Source organism: Jaculus jaculus, chromosome 4 (assembly GCF_020740685.1).
Source record: "Jaculus jaculus isolate mJacJac1 chromosome 4, mJacJac1.mat.Y.cur, whole genome shotgun sequence".
Classification (NCBI taxonomy): Eukaryota; Metazoa; Chordata; class Mammalia; order Rodentia; family Dipodidae; genus Jaculus; species Jaculus jaculus.
In genome coordinates this window covers 59423738-59445134 of record NC_059105.1, presented here as the reverse complement: position 1 = coordinate 59445134, position 21397 = coordinate 59423738, and the positions used below count along the sequence as shown (strand labels likewise).

The window sequence follows — 21397 nt, the reverse complement described above, 5'->3', positions numbered from 1 at the left end:
GTCCTTGAGACCAGAAGAGTTAACAGTCCTTGAGACCAAGAGTCAAGAATCCTTGAAACCGAAGCTTCTTTTTCTGAATTTGATAAAATGCCCCTAAAGCTTCCATTCCTTTAGGCTTCCCCTAGAAACGCTGTCGTTTTTTTATACGTGAGCCAGTCACATGAGCTTGTGAGGTCGGACAGTGACTCAGAGTAATGCCCAGGATTCTGCTGAGCTTCGGGGGTGAGAACACCAGCAGGGCTTCGCTGGTGTGCTTGACTTACCTGAACTCTTTACGCTCTGCTCCCCTCCGCAGAAGCAGACAGGGCCTGGCCAGTGTACTTTGGATAGTGTGGTTATTCTTGGACTCATTTCTAACACTCTGAAAAATAACTGAAGGAAATCTTCTCACCAGAGGAGGACAATGACAGTGATAGTCACATGCTTTGGTTATAGACTAGGGAGAGAGCACATTTTTACCCTTTATTGTTCAGAATTTAGATGTTCATTATTTGCCTGCTTCAGGAAATCCCAAACAAGAAAATTGACATATGTGGTTCAGACATATGGAAACAGTTAAAGTAATTATTTTGGGTGTGAGGGGGGGCTGGCTTCACATTTTTGTTGGGGACACAGGGTAGAGTACTTAGACATCTATTATTAGAAGTGTTTACAGACTCTTCAGCCAGTCCAGGCTGGGGCCCTGAGGATACTGGCGGTAACTGTGCATAGTGGGCATGTTCCCGTTACCTTGGAGGGACACTGGGTAGTTGTAGGGTGTGGCCTCGTTGATCACAATAGAATATTTGGTCTCGGGGCTGAGTATAGGCAGAAGTACAGTAAGACCCACGATGGTGAAGGACACAACCAGCATGGGCTCCTTGCCCCAGGTATTCTTGATGAAGGTGGAGAGACGACTGGCCATCTTGGTCTCTGAAGTCCCAGTGGCCTAAAGTGATTCTTTCTAGAAAGAAACTCAGCCCATGATTACAGTTCCCACGGAGACAGGAACAGCAAATGGCATACTGTCATCTCTTTCACAGATCTGTTAGATTAGTTAGTAAATACAGAAAGCAAGTGTCAGAAATAATGAAAGAATTGTAGATTGTGGATCTCATAATGTCCATTAAAAGATTAAATGACTGGTATTGATATTCTACAAGAAAGAAATACAGAACACCTATTTGAAATTTTAGCAGTTTTCATATGAGATCCAGAATAAGATTAAAGAGCTATTTTCTCTCATAATCACCAGCTGCCAGCTCCTTCCTGCCTCCTTCAGCCCTTCTTTCCTTGGCTCTGGCCCTTTGAGAAAGCCTGGTATAAGCCTTTATTTCTAATAAGATCAACCCAAATCACAACAAGAGCATCACTAACAGGAACTAACTGGATTTTTTTTTTTATAAATGCTGGCAGGACTAATATTCTAATTTTATCTGAAGACATTAGTTTGTATTAATTTTAAAACATTATCATAGCAGCTACCTTCATGTTGCTGAGACAAACTATCATGTCAGAAGCAGCTTTTGGTAAGAAAGGTTGAGGTTGCTGGGCTTCGAGCTGGACTACTTTATCCCAAGCCTACCCCCAAGACCACCTCTCCTTCAGCAAGGCTTCATCTCCCAAAGTCCCATAACTCACACCTTTCCTAAATTGTCACCAGCTGGGGACTAACTATTCAAAACACAGGAGCCACAATTCTCACTAAGGGAATTCCTTAAACTGGATAAGGAGCCACGTTACTTTATTTGAATATAGTAGCAAAATAAAAAAATTATAAACATTTTAATACAGTGTGAAATATCAAAATGTTTAGTGTAACTCTCAAAAGACAATAATATTATTTGGTTCACAAACAAAATACTTCAGATCCTTTTATCTATCATGTAGTATTTATCCATCTATCATCTATCCATCTTTTAAGCTTTTGAGAGAGGGTCTCATCTAACTCAGGCTGTCTCAAACTCATTATGTAGATGATGACTGAACTCCTGATCCTCCTGTCCTCATCTCCCAGGTGCTGAGATTACAGGCGTATACCACCACAATCAAGTTCTATTACATATTGTTATAAATAATTTTCTTAAGTTTGGGCCTACTTCCAGTATATATTCAGTATATGTTGTATTTCCTTTCAAAATCATGTTTATGTTAAGCAATATTTAATGTAATGTAAGCAATGTGCCTAGTACAATACTATATGCTGTAGATAACAGGTGAGCAAAAATGATCATAGTTCCTTCCTTCATGAGGCTTATAACACAGTGAAGGACACAGAGTAATCCACACAAATGTAGAGGCCAAATTAGACAACCAAGCCACATTCTTCTTACCATAGCAGCAAATTGCCTTTACTTTAAGACTCTTCAAAGAACATTTAATTTGCCCAAAGTTATAAATAATAATGGGTTTAGTCTTATTGGGAATTCATTACTCTTATGAAACCTATACTTCATTCGCATGGGAAATCCCTTTATACTGATTCCTATATAATCCTTATAAAATCCAGCATTTCAATATTCTTGGGATAATTTATATTTTCAATCATGTAGCAGTTACTTTCTCATTGAAAGACCAGAAGTAGCATATGGAACGAATGGGGTTATTTCTGGCTTACAGTTTTGAGGGGAAAGTCAGATATCCCATGTCCCCAGCAGCAGGGAGGAAGTGGAGTCAGTGAGCTTGCTATGAACACCAAGTGAAGCTGGACTAATAAACCACAAGGCCTGCCAAAGATACACCTCCGTCAGCAAGGCTCCACCTACCAGCTGGGATTACGTATGAGGCTTAATTATAAAACATGAGGCTATGGGGGATATTTTACATTACAACACCACAAATACCAAATACCAAATTGCTAGAGTTATGAATTGAAATTATTTACCAAAATCTATCTCTTTAACTGCTTATAATTGAAGCTATCTATCTATCTATCTATCTATCTATCTATCTATCTATCTATCTATCTATATATGTGGGGGGGGCTGTTTTAATAGGCTTAAAGGATTCTGTTTTTCATTCTGTTGCTATAACTACCTTTTAAGGAATTTTTTTTTTATTTGAGTCTAATTCTGGATACTGGATAGGTAGTAGCCTAGGTCAACACATGGGTGAACTAGTCTGCTAGTCCCAGAAATAGAAAGCTGGATTGGGCAACAAGGCCTGAAGGTAAGGAGAGCGCTGAATGGCCCTAAAGTCTCCAAATTCCATCTCCCGTGCCTCTCATAGCTCTCTAGAATCATGTCTAATGTATGCAAAACTATCTTATTAATCCTAAAGAGAAAGCCAAGATGTTGTTAAACCTATATGTTTTCTGGCCTAGCTCCATAATTTAGTCATTTGGTAAAGTAGCCTTTAGATAATTGGCTGTAATCCAAATGACCCTGAATAACCTATGGCATGTCAATTGGATCTAGTGCTAAGTCATCAGACAAAATGCCCTGCCAGCTTAAGGCTGAAGCCAGAAGAGAAGGATGAATGCAAGAGAAGCATGTAAGTAGAGAAGGGCATACAAGGAAAGAGCAGGAGGAGGAGGGAGGGTGTAATGCTTGAACTGGAAGAGACAGTGGGTTGATACTGAAGTTCAGGGGCACTCTCAGTCCAAGTAGATGGGCATTGAAGGCTACTGCCTTAGAGGTCTAGAGTATCAGGAAGCATTGGCACTATTTGTATAGGCTATCACATGATGAACTTTCAATTATGTAACATAGAAGGCTACACTATGGAGAATTAACTGAGGAACAGCAGGTTATAGACAAAGTGACTATAGAAGGTTACTGCAATTGTTTAAGTGGCCTGTACTATAGCAGTAGTGGCAGCGATAAAGAGTAAATCATTAGAGTGGACAATCATCGTCAGTCACCATGAGGGATGAATTTGCCCCACAGGGCTCATTTGGTTATGCCTGCGGGCATGTTTTGGCTAAAACTGGGGAGGGGAAGAAGTACTGCTGCATCTAATAGGTAGAAGTTAGGGATGACACCAAAAATTATACAAGGTATAGGATGGATAATCCCCTCTCACAAAGAGTTCTGTGAACCAAAATGCCAGTAGTGACAAGACTGAGAAACCAGAGATATTATAACTATTTAGGAAGTCATATGGACTTAATGTCAGAAGTAAAGGTTTAGTATAATACCAGATTTTTCAAAATAAAATGAAATGATTGTAAGAAATATACAATATCTGTCCATAGCTGCTGTAGGAACAACAAAAGTTAAATACCAGCTACAAATCAAAACAGTCATTAAATACATATAATAGTTGCTGCACTGCTTGGAAGCTGTAACTGCCTTCACAGCTTGACAGAAATACACAACTAAATCTAGCATTGTCTGCAAAAGATACACGCACTCGTTCCAGTACAGTCAGCAGGATCTAAATTTAGTTTATACTCTTAGTGCATGAAAATAGCATCAAGCAGCTCAGGAAGTCTAAAACTATCACACTCCAGGCTTCCACCTATACTGTTAATAGCTAGTTGCCACGTTCCCATCGCCTGTGTGATGAATGTCTGCTAAAAGTGTGTCCTATGCAAAGTCTTCCCAAAAGAAACAGGAAGTAGAGTTAACAGAATGATTTTAAATAAAATAAATGACAAGAGAAACATCACAGTGAGGGCATTCATAAGAGAAGTAACTTTGCTTCTGAAAATAATGAAGCTCGGTGAGAAGCTGTTTAAGGCTTCTTTATTGTTTACTATAAAGTTAAAATGCTTTTCTCTTGGAGCTCTGCTATCATAATGGTAAATGAGAGAGCAAATAAACATTTTTATTTGAAACGAAGATCTACTAATTGACTCTCATGTGACGCAGATGAAAGTTGAATTGCAGAAGGGCACAGTCAAGCCCATGAATGAAAAATGAAGACCAAGATGATTCCTTCATTTATCACTTAATTCATTTTCTATTCAAACAAACAAAAAGAGTGATATGAAAGGATTTTTTCCCTTCCATTCATATGAGGTTTTAAACTGCAGTTTCATGTTATTTATTAAAATTGTGTTATTTTCTGAAGTGTTAGCTCAGGATGCAATTCTTCCAGAAGACTGTTCTCCAAACACTCACAACCATCTGAGGAGGTAGGTACCAACAAAATAATGAACCTATGAAAAATTCAGAATTAATCTGCTTTAGCATGGAAGTATAACTCTCCCTTATTTGCTAACAAGGAGCTACAAATCAAAATGAAACCAAACAGTGTCACAAAGTCAAGTGAGATATCATTTCTTAATAGATATGCACATAACTTCTTACACTCGTGATCAAGTTACTTTCCTACATTAGATATGTGAGAAACAGAGCATATCTGCCAAGTCAGTCTGTCTTCTCACACTTGTCCTACACTCCGCACTGTCCCTGTTCCCATGACGTTGACAGACTGGCACCTTGTGTCAGTACAGGTTCTTCCTTTCTTTATAAACAGACAATTGGTTTCGAGCCAGGTGTATGTTTATCTGCAATCAGGTGTAGACACTCCTGCTATTGCCATGTGCCAATATTCAGTCCATGACACTTCCAGGTATTTTCTTATCGATCATGAAACAGACTCTGCTTCTTCCTTCCTCTAGCCTGGAAGGTAGATACAGTGACTGGTGCAGGAGAAGCCTCATAGGACACCGAGTGAAATTTGTGTGCCTAAGGATGTTAGAAGAAAAGATAGCTGGAGTCTGATTCCCTGACAGCATGAAATTTCAGCAGATGTGTTACCACCTAACGCTGACCTCTCTTCCCCAAATTGTACACATAGATCTAAAACATATCTTGGTCATCATTATTGTTTCACAAAGTAGATTGCTCATGAAGGTGGGGAAGGGAGTGTCTCCACTGGAAAGCATTGCAGGTACCAGCAAGTGCTCAGTCTTCCATGGATCTCTGTGAATAGATGAGGTTATGTTGGAGTGGGCTGGATGGCCGTTTCCACACTTCTTAGGTCTGAAATTGTCTGAAGACCAGGTGAGCTATGCCAGAGAGAGAAAGCTATTTGTTGGTAACCTAGTTGGTTCTTCATATTGGGTAGCCTGGCAATTATTTACCTTGATGTGACCCAGCTAGGGAGTCTTGTACTTGAGAACTGTGGCTTTTGGAAGGGTAGCTGAGAGCCAAGAATGCATTATGACACCTGTGGTGGTTTGATTCAGGTGTCCCCCATAAACTTAGGTGCTCTGAATGCTAGGTTCCCAGGTGATGGATGTTTGGGAATTAATGCCTCCTGGAGGGAGTGTATTGTTGGGGGTGGGCTTATGGGCTTTATAGCCAGTTTCCCCATGCCAATGTTTGGCACACCCTCCTGTTGCTGTGTCCCACCTTATGTTGGCCAGGGGGTGATGTCTACCCTCTGCTCATGCCATTGTTTTCCCCTGCCATCGTGGAGCTTCCCCTCGAGCCTGTAAGCCAAAATAAATCTCTTTTTCCCAGAAGCTGCTCTTGGTTGGGTGATTTCTACCAGCAATGCGAACCAGACTGCAACAACGCCTTTTGATCAAGAAAATTGCACACCACCAACATTATAATTTTTCACACAAAAACTTTGTAAGAGATAAATAATAGTGTCCTTCTTTCCCTCCTTTCTTCCTTCCTTCTTCCTTTCCTTTTCTTTCTTTTGAGATGGGTTCTCATTAGGTTACTCAAGCTGGTTTTGAATTCCTGGCTCAAGTGATCCTCTTGCCTCAGCCTCCTGAGTAGTGGGCCTATAGGCAAACAGTGCTCTGCCCAGCTTCTTCACTAAATAAAAGCTATAAAGCGAGACTAAGAAGTGGCTAACCTGTTTTTCCCTAGTTACTCATCTACAAAGCAGCACGGTTCAGTGTAATATAAATTCCTATATTGTTGCTCTCTGTGATATATAGCCATAGAAAATAATTACAACTAGAATAGATTATTTATAAATAAATTATTAGCATTTATTTATTCATTTGTTAACTGATTTTGCTGCACCATAAAACAATTCTAGGACCTTCCACCTTTAGGCAAGTTCTCTACCAGTGAACAACATCCTCAGCCTCTAAACAGACTGATGTTAAGTTTGGTTATGAATAGGCTCATTGTAAGTCTTCAAAACTAGTACTGCTATTTTTCTCAAATCTCTTTTAAAATGAATTTATTAAGGTCAATAACAGAAGAATGGAATTTTCCATTTATTTTTATTTTTGAAAGAAAATAGTATGTATGAAAAATGTATCATCTTAAGTGTAATCATAAGAAATTTTCAAATTTTGGTAGGATTCTGTTTTGAATTCTCCTTTTTAAAAACTACAGTGTCATAACTATGTGTGTATACTATAGTGTCACAACTACAATGTCTGGAGCCCCTTTGTGTTTTCTGGCTAGCTTATTGATCTTTCTAGTCTTTGGAAAAGAAAGAAGAATAAATGATAACTACTTTCCGTTGTTGTTAGAAGATTACATTAAAATACTTTGATACAAAATAATTTGATGCCTCTGATCACTCTAAGCAGTTTAATGACTCTTTGATCATGGTAAGATATAACTCTTGCTTCAATGAGGTACTTTTAAATTATACACCTTTGATCACAATAGCTTCCAAGACATGGGTTCATATGACCTAATTGATACCATCTACTCTATTAGGAAAAGCTAATATAAAGCTTTAAAAAATGATAATGTGTTTTATATCTAGTCTTTGAAGGTAAAATATTTCTGTCTCATTGATGATCACAGTGTACATTTGTACAAATGTTATGGAATAAAAAGGTTAGCAAGAGATATTAACAGTCTAATATGAACCAATCCAACTCAATGTATATGGATCAGACACACTTAAAAGTTTGCAAGATTATCTATAAGGATACTCACAGCATAATTGGTAGTGAAAAACCGGGAGTAGCATAAATGTCAAAGAATGGAAATTGATGAGATTCCATGATGAACATTATTATAGGTGAACAAGAGAGTGCATGCATCTGGAGTTCATTTGCAATAGCTAGAGGCCCTGGTGCACTCATTCTCTCTCTCTCTCTTAAATAAAGAAACAAATAAATATAAAGAATAACATTGTTGGGATTGCTACAAAAGCAGGCCCATTGCTCTGCCTTCCTGATTAAATGGTCTCTGGGTCCCCAACTCCTATGTCCTCTGCTCCTGATGGTGTGTGCCCCAAGTGAGTAGGCTCAATATCCCTTTCCCCTGCCTTCCACTTTCCAGTTCCCAGTAGATTCCCCTGCTGCTGGCTTGGGGCTGCCTAGACCTTGCGAGATTGCTGTGGAAGCAGGCCCCTTGCTCTGCCTTCCTGATTGAATAAAACCTGGGTCCCCAACTCCAGATCCCTTGCTCCAGAGTGTGCCCCAAGTGAGTGGACCAGTTCTCCCTGTTACACCCCATCCACCAACTCCAAATTCCCTGGTACCATTTCCCCTGCTGCTGGCTTGGGGCTGCCTGAACCCTGAGAGCTTGCTGCAGAAGCCGGCCCCTTGCTTCACCTTCCTGATTGAATGGCCCCTGGGTCTCCAACTTTTGGATCCCTTGCTCTGGAAGGTAAATGGAAGGTGAATAGGCCAGGGCTCCAAGTTCCTTCCCTACATCCCAGTTCCCTGGTCCCAGTTCCCTGCTACTGGCTTGGGGTGCCCTGGTCCCTGCATGTGGGCTATGGAATCAGGCCTTTTCCTCCAGTTTCCTGATTGACTGCTACCTGTGTACTCAAATCCCCATTTTCCTGAGCCAAAGGGTACACAGGTTACTGTAGGAACTGGCCTCTTGCCTCTGGCTCCCAAGCTTCCTAGTTCCTGGTTTCCCAACCCCTAATCCTTGTGTGCTAAAGAGTGCATACAAGTGGAGTGAGTAGGCCAGAGACACCCACTTCCCTACTTCCCAGTTCCCCAGGTATCTCCGACGTACTTATAATCTCCACAATCTGTGTATCTGCAGTTACAACCCTATCATATACCAATCTAGTCCACATTTAAAACAGAACACTCACTGATTATCCTACAAGGACAAATACTTCCTTCCCACTCAATAATATAAAACATTTTCTCAAGAGGGTTATACCACAATGCAATAAAACCATGAAAGTCAGAAAACTGAGAGATCTCCACCAAGGATACCTAGTCCCACAATGGAAACTTCCAAAGAAATCATAGAGAAATCAACAGATATTGAATCCCCAAATTAAAACACAACAATCTATGTGACTCTGATCAAAAGAATTGCTGAACTGGAAGCAAATCAAAAAAAAAAAAAAAGATTCATCAGGGCATACTTCCAAAATGTCTCCTCCACAAAATTGGATAGCCTGGAAGAAATGGATGAATTCCTGGCCATATACCACCTACCAAAAGTAAACTCAGAGCATATTAATCTCCTAAAAATTCCATCACATCCATTGAGATTGAAAAGCTAATCAAAAACCTCCCCAAATAGAAAAGTCTAGGATCAGATGTCTTCTCAGTCACATCTTATCAAACCTTTATTGAAGAAATGAAACCAATTTTTCTCAAACTAATCAAACATAATCAGAATGTAGGGAATCCTCCCCAACCTCTTTTATGAAGATAGCATCACACTAATAGCAAAAACCAGACAGAGATACTACAAGAAAAGAAAACCACAGGCCTGTATCCCTGATGCACTTAGATGCAAAGATCCACCACCCCTGAAGAAAATCCTCAAAAACTGAATTAAACAACATATCAAAAGCATTGTCCAGCTTGATCAAGAAGGCTTCATCCCAGGGATGGTTCTACATATGGAAATAGCCAACATGATGCATCACATAAATAAACTTAATCATCAGTACCACATGATCATCTCAATTGATGCAGAGATGATAAACTATACTATCACTTCATGATCAAAACACTGGAAAGAACAGGCATGGAGAGTTTATATCTCAACACAATTAAGGCTATATATAAAGTACACAATTCCAAATAATATTTAATGGGGAAAAACTCAAGGAGTTCCCACTGCGATGGGGAACAAAACAGGGGTGTCCACTCTCACCACTGCTCTTCTACATAGTACTAGAAGTCCTAGCCCAAGCAATAAGGCAGTAGAAAGAGATAAAAGGGATACAAATTGGAAAGGAAGAAGTCAAGTTAGACCTAGTTGCAGATGACATGACCCTATACATAAGTGACTTTAAAGTTTCCATCTCAAAATTTCTAAAGGTGATTCATTCCTTCAGCAAAATGACGGGATAAAAAAATCAGCACACAAAAATCAGTAGCTGCCGGGCATGGTAGCGCACGCCTTTAATCCCAGCACTCGGGAGGCAGAGGTAGAAGGATCACCAAGAGTTCGAGGCCACCCTGAGACTACAGAGTGAATTCGAGGTCAGCCTGAATTAGAGTGAGACCCTACCTCGAAAAACCAAAAAAAAAAGAAAGAAAGAAAAAAGAAACCCCCCCCACCTAGAATTTATTGGGCTGGAGAGATGGCTTAGCGGTTAAGTGCTTGCCTGTGAAGCCTAAGGACCCCTGTTCGAGGCTCAGTTTCTCAGGTCCCACGTTAGCCAGATGCACAAGGGGGCGCACACGTCTGGAGTTCGTTTTCAGAGGCTGGAAGCCCTGGCACGCCCATTCTCTCCTCTCCCTCTATCTGTCTTTCTCTTTGTGTCTGTCGCTCTCAAATAAATAAATAAAATTTTAAAAAAATCGGTAGCCTTTCTATATGCAAAGGACAAATATGCAGAGAAAGAAAGCAGTGAGGCTGTCTAATTTTCAATAGCAACAAAGAAAATCAAATATCTTGGAATAACACTAACCAAGGATGTGAAAGACCTATATAATGAAAACATTAAAAAAAAAAAATACTCAAGAAATTGAGGAGGGTTTGAGAAGCTGGAAAGAACTCCCATATTCCTGGATAGGTAGAACTGATATTGCGAAAATGGCAATTCTACCCAAAGCAATATACAGATTTAATGCAATACCAATAAAAATTCCAGCATCCTTCTTCACAAAGATAGAAAAAATGATCTCAAAATTCATACGAAGCGGCAGCAGGCCTCGGATATCCAAACATCTCCTCAACAAAAAACATACTTCTGGAGGTATCACCATATCTGATCTAAAGCTTTAATACAAAATCATAGTAACATAAAACAGCATGGTACTGGCACAGAAACAGACATATAGACTAATGGAAGAGAACTGAAGACCTGATCCTTAGATCAAGTAACTACAGCTACTTGATCTTTGACAGTGGTGCCAACAGCATAGACTGGAGAAAAGCCAGCACCTGCAACAAATGACGCTGCACAAATTGGATGACCATATGTAGAAGAATGAAATTAGACCACTCATCTCACCTTTCACAAAAAGCAACCACAAATGTGTTAAAGTCCTCGATATAAGACCTGAAACTCTTCTATAGGAAGAAAAATAGGAGAAACTCTCCATGATATAAGAGTGGGGAAAGACTTCCTGAACAAAACCCCAATAGCCCAGAAAATTAAACTATCACCCAACCAATGGGTTTTTGTGAAACTAAAAAGCTTTTGCACAGACAAGCATACCATAAGCAGAGCCAATCAATTACTCACTGAATGGGAGAAAATCTTCACCAACTTTACCACTGACAGAAGCTTAATACATAGAATCTACAAAGAAATTAAAAAAAAAACTAAATAAAAATCAAATAACCCACTCCAAAAATGGGGCAGAGAACTGAATAGGGAGTTCTCAGAGGAAGAAATACAAATGGCTAACACTCACTTAAGAAAATGTTCAGCATACCTAACCATTAGGGAATGCAAATTAAAACAACTATGAGATTCCACCTTATTCCAGTAAGGATAGCAATCATTAAAAAATGTAACAATGACAATTATTGGAGATGATATGGGAAAAAAAACAAAACCTCATCCACTCTTGGTGGGGCTGTAAACTTGTGCAAACACTGTGGAAATCAATATGGAGATTCCTAAAAAGGATGAACATAGAGCTACCAACAGACCCAGTTATGCCCTTACTGGTCATTTACTTTAAGTGCTCCATGCATCACTACAGAGATATTTGCTCAACCATGTTTATAGCTGCTCAAAAGCTAAAATAATAGCTAAAAGCCAGAATTTAGAACTATAATAAAAACCAGGTGCCCATCATTGGAAGAACGGATAACAAAGTTGTGGTACATTTACACAATGGAATTCTACTCAGCAGTAAGGAAAAATGATACAATAAAATTTGCAGAAAATTGGACAGACTTGGATCAGATCATACTCAGTGAACTCACACAATCACAGAAAAACAAACTCCGCATGGTCTCACTTATCTGTGGTTCCTAACCTGGACCTGCTCAAGTTGCTGACATACCTGACAGGCAATTCAAGGCCCAGACAATAGGGATGCAAGGATTTGGGGGGGGGGTGAGTAAAGGGAGGATGGGGAAAAACAAATACAAAACTAAATCCAAAATTAACTGGTACCATAGAAGCCTTTATCCTAGGAGACAGACTAAAATACAAACCCTCAATGAGAATAAGAGGGAACACCTGAAAAGAAGGACCTGGAGAGGGTGGGATGTAGCCTAAGCTTAAAAGTGTTGTTGTTTTCCCCCCATCCCTGGCCTGTAAGTACCAGTACCAGAAATTGGTTGCTACTTGAGCTATTGTTCAGAGAGACCTACAAGGTGCCTAACACAAGACAAGTTTCTATCAAAGCACCTGATTACCCACCTGAGGCAAAAGGTGAGACCCTATTGCTGAAGACATCATATGCTGCCAACACAGAGCATGGAGAGACCTGGTTGGAATCAAGAAAAGACCAGCACCTGGACAAACTGTCTAGTGTTGGAAAGCATTATGTGAACTACTGTGGAAAAGTGGTCAACAATGGTCTGAGAAACCAGAGGTCTAAGGTATTAAGAAGCAAATGCCGCAACAGGATGTAAATGCCAGTGTAATAGTGGCACACAGCCTTGGTGGGTAACCAATAGTTGTTTTCTGATTGGCTAAGAGATTCACTCAGTATAAAGGAACCCATATCTGAATTGGGAACCTGATCAGAATCCCATGGAGACATGATGTATCAACTTCTCACTAGTCTTTGGCTAAAAAGAGGGGTGGCATTCAATAAATTCTCCATAACTTAATAACGCTTATCCCATTTAAACTATGCTGACTTCATTCTCCATTGGAGAATCTGTTCTTCTTTTTCAGAATGTAGCAAGACCAGAGGAGATAATTGACCCCTTGCACTTCAGCCAAGCCACAGCTGAAACCACAGAGGTATTGGGAAGATGAGCAAGAGTGCTGCTTCCATGCTGTTCCTCATAATCAGCACCAAGGTATAGGAGAGAGACACTGAGGATACTCAACACCTACTGAAGCAGAGATCCAGAGGCTCCCAAGAGTTTATCACTGAAGTAGATTTAAAACTCACCTACCACAGCTCAGAGAATTTTGTGGAAAGGGGAGTGGAACAACTGTAAGAGCCACAGGTTGAGACATGACGGCCAGAGGCATTCTTCCTCCCCACCCCGTCAAAAAATGACTGCTCTTCCCACAATGCATAACCCACAACTCCATGGGGAATGCCTGTATCCACTCTGAGGAGGGTTTCCAGTGGAATAGGGGCAGAGACAAGGGAAATAGGGTACCAACACATGATGTATACATAAAAATATGTTGTAAATGATAATTAAAAATAAATAAATGAATATTTTTTTTAAAAAAATAAAACATTAAAAAAATTGTTGTTCAAGGCCAGCCAGAGACTACATTGTGAATTCTAGGTCAGCTTGGGCCACTGTGAGACCCTACCTCAAAAAAAATTAATTAATTAATTAATAAAATAAAATAACATTGTTAGGATGGAGTCAGCAATATGCTTCTTGTGCAAATATGAGGACCTGATTTTGGATTTCCAGCCCCAGGTAAACGCTGGCTGTGGATGTGTACCTGTAATCTCAGCACTGGAAAGGCAAAGATGGGAGGATCCACAGGGCTTGCTCACTAGCTAATCTACCTGAACTGGTGAGTTCCAGGCTCAGTGAGAGGACTTGTCTCAAAAAGTAAGGTGGAGAGGCCAGGCGTGGTGGTGCACGCCTTTAATCCCAGCACTCAGGAGGCAGAGGTAGGAGGATCACCATGAGTTTGAGGCCACTCTGAGGCTACATAGTGAATTCCAGGTCAGCCTGAGCTAGAGTGAGACCCTACCTCGAAAAAAAAAAAAAAGTAAGGTGGAGAGCAATTGAGGAAGATACCCTCTGGCAGATATATGTACAATGTACAGATGTGCGCACACACACACACACATGCACCTACACAAGTATGAAACACACATATACACACATGCACACCACATACATAAACATACAAAAATAAATAGATAACATTCTTAGTTAGGAATTGTTGAGAAATGGTAGTTAGCCAGGGAAGCCAGTAATGGTCAAGTCCTGTCCTTAAAATGGTCGTTTTTTTTTTTTTTTATCTATACTGCTGCACCAATGGTCACATACGTTCATGTGACAGGGTCAAGAAAAGAAATGCTAAATCTCACATAACTTTGGGAATATGATTGCAGAAAATCCTTTCAGAACCTCCTTCCCATATCAGGAGACCTTGCCTTTACTTCTAGCAGGTGCAGAATACACTGCTCTGAATTCACTCTTGCTTTATCCGACAATTTGTTTCTCTCTGTTTCCACATGTAGGATTTGCAAGATTGGCAGGGCCTATGTGTCCTTCTGTTGGCATCTTTCCACATCCTACTATTCCTACTCCAACTAAAATGTAAGAATCCTATTATTTTTAAAACAGATCTCTCTGATCCCTTATGCCCTGATCCTCAAATCTGAGCAAGCCCTTTGCCTTCTCATCATGGTCTATTCTCTCTGAACAAGTCTGCTTAGTGGAATGTAAACTGTGGCGCAGGCCAGCCTAACCTCCTTGTCATCTGTGGCCTTGTGACCATTGTGCTGAGTATTCATCCCTCCTGAACCCAAGAAGAAAATACCCTCTCACCCAGAGAGGCTTCCAATCCTCTCACCTTTTTCTTAGATATATTTTTATTTATTTATTTATTTATTTATTTATTTATTTATTTATTTATTTATTTCACAGAGAAAGAGGGGGAGAGAGACAAAGAGAGAGACAGAATGGTCACATCAGGGCCTCTAGCCACTGCAAATGAAGTCCAGATGCATGTGCCCCCTTGTACATTTAGCTAATGTGGGTCCTGGGGAATCAAACCTGGGTCCTTGGGCTTTGCAGGCAAATGCCTTATCAGCTAAGCCATCCCTCCAACCTGCTTTCACTTTTTGTAAAAATTAATTTGCTGCCTTTTGAGGCTGAATCAGTACATTGGAGACTTGGAGCAATCCTGAGATAGGCCCTCTGGGGCTGCATGTAAGAGTCCCTGCTCAGCAAGGTCTTTTACTCCGGTGAGTGTGGGAAGGAGCTAGCTGACAGGAGAGCAGCCAGTTACGCAGAATCCCAGATTTGTTCTCTCCCAGTCTCTTTTTCTGAAGATCTTTTAATGATGTGCATACATATAACTGCAAAAAGTACCTAGCATATAATAGGTATTATCCATCCATGTTTTTGTTTAAAAACACGTATCTCCTACAGCCACACGTAGACTTAAGATGAGCTATTCCAGTGGCTAATGGTGGCAGAAATGGCACAGTGGGAGAAGCTGTGGAAGTTTAATTTCTCTTACTTCATCTTGTCTATAGTTTTAAAATGATTATCAGCAGCAATATCAATAATGAATACATGTCATTTTGACCAAAAATGAAACATCAATGCTCACCTCCTCTTCTACACACAATATTGCCTCCTATATCATGGACCATGCTTAGGGCCTAACTTGTTTGCTGTTTTTAATTATTCCTAATTTGTCAACTGCAGCAACTTGTAGTACAATTCTCATATGCCATTTTCATATTTTCTACTTCAAAATAAGAAAGGTTATTATAGACTTAAGGATACTGGACCTTATAGAATTCTATTAGTATGCATAAATTGACTAATGCATATAATATGTATATTAACACATACAACCAAGTTATCACAGCCAGCTTTTAAAATCTCCCATTTGCACTTACAGTCTGTTGGTGAGAGCCTCACTAGTAGATGCAAATCTGGTGAACTGTCCATAGTCTTATCCTAAATGTGTGCTCAGACCCAACTTGGTGGTCAGGTTTGAAATGATTCCTACGCACATTCAGAGTTTAACTCAATAGTAGGGCCTATATGTCAAGTAGCCTTTATTTCACCCTGTTGAGGTAAACAGTCACATCTTATCACTCTGCTCAGCAGCAGACAACCCTATATCCAAAACAAAGGAGGAAAGGTCTTTGTTCTAAGCTTTTTCAACTCCTACAAGGTGCAGTAAAAGATCCATGTGCTACCAGTATGCACTGAACCAAGTGGAGTACAGTAGCTCTTACCAATACTACTCTGCTCTGACCCTTAGCCACAGCCTCATGCCAATAGCATTTACATCCTCATCTACCTCTCATGCCATTGAGGAAGGCAGAAAAAATAATGGCTGTGTGAACAGTGGCTGTGAAACGACACTGGAATCAACAGTGAGACAACCGTCAATTTTCCTAACAGCACGACATGCCAGATTTCACGTCAAACATTCATTCACTGACACTTGGAACAAAATCATCCACAGACTAACTCATGTCCCAGAGGAATGCCTGAGGTGCCAGGACAGCTACATTTCCTGAGAATTTAAGAAACATACATGCATACTGAATACAAGTTGATTTTTTTTAATTAAAATTTTAAGCAATTTAAGTGAAATGGTGATACTGAAAGTAATTTAACATCTTTTAAGATAATTCAAAGTGCTTAACTCATTTAATATAATTATGTCCTAACATTGTTATGTGCTCTCTAGTTTTCTGGTGCTCTGGAGAAAGGACAAAACACCCTTCCTGTTACCATAATTTCCCCCTTGTCTATATCTAATTGAAGGGCTTTCTATCAGGAAACTTGAAGAACAGATAATTACTGCTCTGGGGCCTTCCATCAACTATGAACTTGGGAATGAGGGTTTCTGGCCTGGCTTAATGAAAAGTGGCTGAATTAAATTTTCTTCAGCTAACAAGGATCACTTTTTTTTTCTTTCGGTAAAAAGTTTATTCAAGAAGCCCTTCTAATAGCCACTGGCAAAGCCCGTAATTCTACTACTGAAACAATGAGCTCTGTTTTTCAGAGAATCAATCTTCATTCTCCAGACAGATGCAATTGTTTGAAGAGTTGCAATTATGTTATCCCTTGATGCTTTTTCACCTTCCACATTTGGCTTCTTCCACACTTAGCAATTAAAAGGCCAAAAGAATTGAGGATTAATTTTTATCTCTATAATATAATGTTTATTGCATTCAATTTCTTGGTCTCAGCATCACTGACCTCCTAATTAAAAGTGCAACAGTTAAACAGTCTTGCAGAAGGAGAAATGGAAGCCAGTACCCACATGTGGACTTGAGACTGAGGGCAGTAACTGTAATCATCCTGACTGTACTGCAGCAATGACTTTTACTACCTGTGACTAGATACATTTCAAGGGCCCAGAACAGTAGGTGACAGGCAGATATTCTGAAAATGTCAAATCTCTTTTCTCCTTTGTTATGCTTACCTTACAGAGCTAAACTTTAGTCTACCTCCTGATTTGTACCTTACTTATTTTTCTTACTGTTTTTTTTCTTTTTTTTTTTTTTTTGGTGGGGGAGGTTGACCTGAAATTCACTATGTAGTCTCAGGCTGGCTTCAAACTCATGGTGATCCTCCTATCTGTGCCTCCCAAGTGCTGGAATTAAAGGTGTGAGCCACCACACCCAATATACATATATACATACATATATATATATATATATATATATATATATATATAATTTTTAAAGTATTTAATTTAATTTATTCATTATCTATATATATAGAGAGAATACGCACACCAGGGACTCTAGTCAATGCAAATGAACTCCAGATGTATGCGCCACTATGAGCATCTGGTTTTTGTGGATCCTGGGGAGTTGAACCTAGGTCCTTAGGCTTCACAGACAAGTGCCTTAACTGCTGAGCCATCTCTCCAGCCCCTTCTTACTTTTTTAAAATCATTTTTGTTTATTTATTTATTTGAGAGTGACAGACAGAGAGAAAGAGGCAGAGAGAGAGACAGAGAGAGAATGGGTGCTCCAGGGCCTCCAGCCACTGCAATTCCAGATGCATGTGCCCTCTTGTACATCTGGCTAACGTGGGTCCTAGGGAATAGATCCTTGAACTGGGGTCCTTAGGCCTCACAGGCAAGCACTTAACTGCTAAGCCATCTCTCTAGCCCGCTTTTTTTTTTTTTTTAATAGCAAACTGTATTTGGCAAAACCGTAGGTCTGGTACATTCAAACCAAAGTGTGGGTAACCTCAACCCTTGTGTGCTCTTCATTAGCTTCATTAGTTCCCTTGAATCAAAGGTCATATAAAACCATTTTCTACTGTGATTAGGAGAGGGAACAAATCTCCTTTCATGAACCTTCCTTGATCTTAGCACCAATCTTATTTTGTCACAAGCAGTCCTGTTCATGTTGGTGCCCCTTCTTACAGTTCTATTGAGCAATAACTGCTCCTCCCACCTTATAAACATTCCACAGGCCTCCACAGAGACTCAGAAACATGAATCCTTCACAAATTCCATAAATCTCACATTCTTCCTCTGTGGAGGCAGGTTGTGAGACAGGCACAAGGGTAAGGAGTATGAAGGGCTGGCTGGTAGATAAGACAATCTAGAGCTGACCTTAATCTTTAAAAACACCAGTTTCTTACATCCTTCTCCCCTAAGACCTAGAAAAACAAAACAAAACCCAAGCACTTGATATGTATCTTATTAGAAATTACCTAAGATATATTAACACATTTTAATATTAACAGTATCTTATTCTACTAAAAATATAAACATATTTAATCTAAGAAATTCACGTTATTAAAAATATCTATCTTAAAAGTTACCTATTCATCTGAGTTATTTCACAACTTGTGTGTGTGCATAGTCAACCCCAAATTTCTATTATTTAATTGCAATCTTTCCTTATTTTGGTCACTTCAAAATATGTAGGCTAGGGCTAGAGAAATGACTTAGCAGTTAAAGCATTTGCCTGCAGAGCCTAAGGACCCTCATTTGACTCTCCAGATCCTACATAAGCCAGATGCACAAAGGTGAGGCAAGCGCATGGTTGCACATGCCCATTAGGTGGTGCAAGCATCTGCAGTTTGACTGAGGTTGCTGAGACCCTGGCATGCCAATTCTCAATCTGTCTCCCCCGCACCTCTCTTGTTTGCTCTAAATTTTTTTTAATAAAATGAATATGTAAGCTAGTATCAATATCAAATCACATAATTATCACAATTATATTTTAAATTGAACACAGTGTACTTCTACCACTCCCTGCTTGGTATTAGTGGACACCAATAAGGGTTATTAAGAATACCAATTGGGCCAGGTGTGGTGGCACACACCTTTAATTCCAGCACTTGGGAGGCAGAGAGGTAGGAGGATCATCGTGAGTTCGAGGCCACCCTGAGACTATATAGTTAATTCCTGGTCAGCCTGGACCAGAGTGAGCCCCTAGCTCGAAAAATTAAAAAAAAAAAAAAAGAATACCAATGGGTACATGAGTGGAGTCTAGTATGTAGTGGGAGCTAATCATAAAAAGAAATGATTCATGGGCTGGAGGAATGGCTTAGCTGATAAGGCGTTTGCCTGCAAAGCCAAAGCACCCAGGTTCGATTCTCCAGAAGCCACGTTAGCCAGATGCACAAGGGGGTGAAAGCGTCTGGAGTTCATTTGCAGTGGCTGGGGGCCCTGGAGCACCCATTCTCTCTCTCTCCATCTTTCTCTGTCAAATAAATAAATAAATTTTTTAAAAAAGAAGAAGTAAGGCAAGCCAGGTGTCAAGGATGCAGATGTCCAACCTCTACTTTAAGAAAAGAAAGAAAGGAAGGAAGGAAGGAAGGAAGGAAGGAAGGAAGGAAGGAAGGAAGGGAGGAAGGAAGGAAGGATTCAGAGTATTAGAAACTCCCCTAGAAAGATGACTGTCACTAGACGATCTTTAAAGTAGCATTGTGACTCTTCAGTATCTGATGAACCTGAAAATGTGCTAAGTAATAAGCATTAACTCAAGAAGTATGCATGTAGATATCTGTCCCTTGGTTCCTAGTCCCCAGAGTGACTTGTGGCCTATGAGTCTCTTGCATCACATCATGAATCCCAAGCTAAGTTATGGGTATGCCCTGCACATTAGCATCACTAACCAGCCTGTGTCACCCAAAGCAGGCATCATGGAAGTATTGACAATGTTTCAGAGAAGAGATATGAATTCAGATGGACCTGGGTACAAGTTGTATCTCTAATGCACCTAACAACTTAGTCTCTCTGCACCTCAGTATTTTTATCTACAATATGGCAGTGAAAATAGTACTACCTTATTGAGTTTGCCTCCAAATTTAGAATGAAACAATCATGTTAGCACAAGTATTGTGAAAATACTGGTTCAACTCCTGGGAGCTGCTGTGTTGATGCTATTGCTAACAAAGAGAGGCACCATGCTCTAGAGTTGTGATTGCTCGAGCCATGGCTTTATGTTCCTTCATTTATAAAGTGGAGCAGAAACCGCTTGCTTACAGATTTGGTGAGAGCATCAGATAGCTGTTTGCATCCTCTACTCAAAACCAAGGGTCTCCCGCGAGCTCAGACCCTTTCCCTTCTCTACCATCAAGGAGAGTTTTGCTGCCAAGCAAGTCTCATATGGCTTTTGCAGTATAGAAATAAAAGAAAAAGGGAGTGTTTGGGAAAGACCAGGTTAAAGAGGCCAAAGGAGCAGAGGGAAAAACTGAAGGAAGGGAATTTCCTGAAATACTTTTTTTAATGTGTCAAGTTTAGACTATTCAAGGAAGGCAAGTGATAGTTTTTACTTAAAAAAAAAAAAAAAGGAAGAAATAAAAGTTTCTCACTGTGGCATTTTGTTCCTTGAGTGCCCTATGCAGCTGTGTCAATGTGTCCTGGATTCTACTGGAGAAATTATTGTGTGCTGAAGGAATCCCACTGTTCCTGGGACAGAAGTGATATAGGGCGATCTACTACCTAAGCGTTTTTCAAATATGCTGTTAGATATTGTTGTTAATTGTTAAATATTATCCACATGTTGTCCATTAGATCTTTTGACATTAATTTTTCTATTTAACTGAAATTTATTGTTTGGCTCTCCCCACCTGACATAACCTTTATATGATAAATACCCACATTTTTTTCCTGTCAACTAAATAAAAAGACTAAGATGATTACTGCATTATAAATTCTTGCATTTTTCTAACAATTAACCTACAAAATTACATTGAATATTAGTAGAATTTTCCCTCCATATCCGTGAGTCCCATATAAATATAACAACACACTCATCAAAAATGTTTCCAGAGATCTCAGAAGTTCCAAAATTAGCACTTGAATCTACCGC

General features: G+C 39.8%; 2 protein-coding genes across 3 annotated transcripts in view; both read right to left on the bottom strand.

The window, feature by feature from the left end:
- Znf385b (zinc finger protein 385B) overlaps window positions 1–21397 on the bottom strand; it is a 294054-nt gene that overhangs the window by 213762 nt on the left and 58895 nt on the right. The gene's annotated exons all lie outside the window — the stretch shown is intronic.
- Window positions 650–904, bottom strand: LOC101606678 (NADH dehydrogenase [ubiquinone] 1 alpha subcomplex subunit 3-like). The gene has a single exon (XM_045148246.1). The coding sequence runs from the start codon at window positions 902–904 to the stop codon at window positions 650–652; it is 255 nt and encodes an 84-aa protein (XP_045004181.1).